We start from the raw sequence: 3,156 nt of genomic DNA, 5'->3' as shown, positions 1-3,156 counted from the left end.
GGGGGGGGAGTAACCGTTTGAGATAGAGGGAACTTAGAGTCATTTGTCCTTTTCTCCGCCCCTCTCCTAGTCTTGCTGCTGGAGGCATGAGGATCATCCTTAGAAGGGAGAGCTGGGCCAATGTTGATTGTTCTGCCCAGTAATAAGACAAAGCCCAGTATGTGGCGTAGCAGAAAGAACACTAAGCTAGGAATTAGACTTCACTCTGCTTCCAAAAGCCATGTGACTTTGGTCATGTAACTGTATTTCCTCATCTGCAAAAAGAGGGTGTAGGTTTTTCCATTGTCCCTCACAGATACGGTAGGAAGAGTCAGGGCCATGGAGAGGTGTGGCTGCCCCCTACTCCCCCACCATTGTTTTCCTTTGCTAGAATGTGAGATCCCGGAAGACGGAGACCAAATCCTCTTGGTGAGCCCAGTGCCGGACTGCGCAGCAGTGAGCGTGCGTGTGTGTGTGCACATGCGTGTGTGTGTGCGCGTACGTGTGTCTCCAGTCATAACAGCAGTAAGTGCTTCCCAGCCTAGTTGTGTGGAGGAGCTACAGTGGTAGGCAGAACGGACATGGTTCTTCCCCTGACGGAGCTTATGGTCTAGTGGAGGGAGAAGGGATTAACCAGGTAATCACGAATAGGTCTCCATCTCATGATGAGAGCCATGAAGGAAAGGCCCCCAGGCTGTGAGGGGCTTCAGCGGGTGGGGTCTCAGTAGCTGTGGACCTGACTGTCCTCCCTTTGGGTTTCTTTTGGCTCGTGCTAGTTGAGCAGAGCATTTTACGGACTGGAATTCAGTTAGGGGAACACAGATTATTAGCCTTGATACCTGGGCAACTTTACTTTAGGGCTTAATTGTGGACACGGTTTTATATATTAAAATTTTCTTTTACTTCCGAGGAGTGGTTTTAAAATATTCTCATTTTGTGTTTTCTCTACAATTTTTTGAAGTATTTCTCAACATAGAAGTCTCTTTGTTCCGAAATTCTGAACCATGACATTTGGCTTATTTTTGTTTCCAGGAGCTTTTGATGGGAGGCCAGCAGACTATTTATTCATGCTCCTCTTTAACTGGATTTGCATCGTGGTATCCTTCCGTCTGTCATTTTGGGCCAGAAATAACCAGGTTTTTTTTCAGGTTTGGGGAAATGGGCAGTAATCTGCATAACATTTTAAATGATAGTATTTGCATCTTTGTTTACTATAGTTAATAGTTAAGAATCATGCAAGTTCTTGTCAAAAGCAGTAGTAAATCACATAGCCGTGGAGTGATGCATTCCCCTGCCATTGCCTTTGTGGGGTTTTTCCACATTTGGTTGAGTTTTATTACTGTTCCCTCTTCTTGTTCCCAGTTCTCTGTGTTCTGGTGTGTGGCAGCTTGTTGACTGCAGCTCAGAGAGATTCCGTGCCATGAGATAGCTTTTGAAAGCTGTGGTCCTTATCAGAAAATTAATTTACAACCAGCATCCTTTCTGACTTTAGTGCTGTCTTTGTCTCGAGGTCCTAAATGGTAATTCGGTCCCTCTGTAAGTGCCTGGCTCTGGGAAAGGACACAGCATGCCTCTCTGCTTGCTGTGTGTCAACCACAGCTGTCAGCAGCCTTCCGGCCGCAGACCTTTACAGACAGTGAGAGCAGCAGAAGGGGCTTGGTGGCTCAAGTCCTGTGCACAGTTGGTGAGCTCAGAATGGTTTTGGGGTTTAGTGTCCATTGAAACTTGGCCAAGAGCCAGAAAATTGTGGCACTCTGGATGCCCTTTCCCTCCTTAAGGGAAGATAAAAAGATTGTTTTGGACTTCACCTGTGCTGTGGAGCCCTGAATGTGAGCAGACGCATTATTTGTTTCAGAGGCATGTTTCACATGCCCCTCCATCTCCTAATCGAAGGGGAGCTGCTAAAATACAGTGGCAGGGCACGGAGGACACAGGCAACCCAACTGAGTCACGTGCCAAAGCAGTTAATTTCTACTATTTCCTCGTCATCGGATAGTTTAATAGCGTGTTCACAGTGAAGATTATTAGATACCTTTGTGTTCCGGGGTGTTTTAAGCAACCTGAACTATAGAAAAGTGTTTTCCTTCAGAAAACTGGAATGAAATGAACTTTTATTAGGTGTAGAATGCTTTATTTGTGTCTGATCTTTAACTTTACAAACCAAGATTACTGGCTTAGCAATGGATATGCAGGTAAGTGTCCCTTGAAACTCTTTGGCCTTTCATGTGTTTCAGACTTACTGTTAATGACCTTTGACAGAAGTTTAAATTGCATTAACTGCGTGGTTAATTATATGGTATTTTGAAGCTCTTATGTGAGTTACCTAAATCATTACTGTCCTTGCTCATTTCTGGCTTCTGTATTAATGTATGAATGTTGAGAACGATGGTTTATCCAGTGTTTCCTGTGCATGTGTGTGGATATGTGTTTTTAAAAAATTGAGAATACGTGGTAAGTAGAGCTTTATTGCATACTTTTTCCAAGTAACAGAGCTTGACCCTGATATTTCTGAATCCATCCCAAATAATATAATTGTGTTGTATTTTATTAGAGGATTTTAAAGCATGCATTGCATGATTAAGTAATTCTGATGAGTTGAATTTCCTTCTGCTTTTTGAATAACCATGGGAGAGTTTATTTGGAGGGGAGAGGTTAAAGAGCAAAGAAGAGGTAGGTTTACGCTCAGCCTCTGGAGCCTTTACGTGTTCGTTTCTTTTGCAGCTGCTGATGATTCCTCTGATCATGTCAGTACTTTATGTCTGGGCCCAGCTGAACAGAGACATGATTGTATCATTTTGGTTTGGAACACGATTTAAGGTACTCTAACCTAGCTGGGAAAATTTCCTTTTCATTTGTCTTTGCAGAAATCCCTCTCTTCAGCCCAGAGATGTACTTTCTGACACGTGCAGAAGAGGTCACTGCAGAGCAGTAAACCTTAGGCAAGCCCCTTCTCCCCTCCTCAGTCCCCCTGGATTTCTTTAGCCAACCCTGAGGCCTTTGCTGACTATTACTTCTCACTTCCTCTGGAGCTCAGGCCCTTTAGGCATGTGTCCTGAGTGATCTCATGTATGTGTGTGTGGTAGGGGGAGGGGAGGAAGGACACTCATGTGGAACCCTCTCTTTCAGTCTGTTCTTATCATTGCCTGTTATGTATTTTACACTTAAGCTAAAACACAT

At 44.1% G+C, this 3,156-nt stretch overlaps 1 protein-coding gene across 5 annotated transcripts in view; it reads left to right on the top strand.

The window, feature by feature from the left end:
* The window catches only part of DERL1 (derlin 1), an 85,652-nt gene that overhangs the window by 12,425 nt on the left and 70,071 nt on the right, over positions 1-3,156 (top strand). For all 5 annotated transcript variants that reach the window (XM_024741060.1, XM_024741061.1, XM_024741062.1 and 2 more), the window contains exons 3-5: positions 1,012-1,076; positions 2,145-2,171; positions 2,701-2,796. In XM_024741060.1, the coding sequence (XP_024596828.1) occupies positions 1,012-1,076; positions 2,145-2,171; positions 2,701-2,796 (188 nt within the window). The remainder of the gene's footprint in view (positions 1-1,011; positions 1,077-2,144; positions 2,172-2,700; positions 2,797-3,156) is intronic.

This window comes from Neophocaena asiaeorientalis, unplaced genomic scaffold, assembly GCF_003031525.2.
Source record: "Neophocaena asiaeorientalis asiaeorientalis breed wild unplaced genomic scaffold, Neophocaena_asiaeorientalis_V1.1 scaffold177, whole genome shotgun sequence".
Classification (NCBI taxonomy): domain Eukaryota; kingdom Metazoa; phylum Chordata; class Mammalia; order Artiodactyla; family Phocoenidae; genus Neophocaena; species Neophocaena asiaeorientalis.
This window is presented reverse-complemented; position numbering and strand designations above follow the sequence as displayed.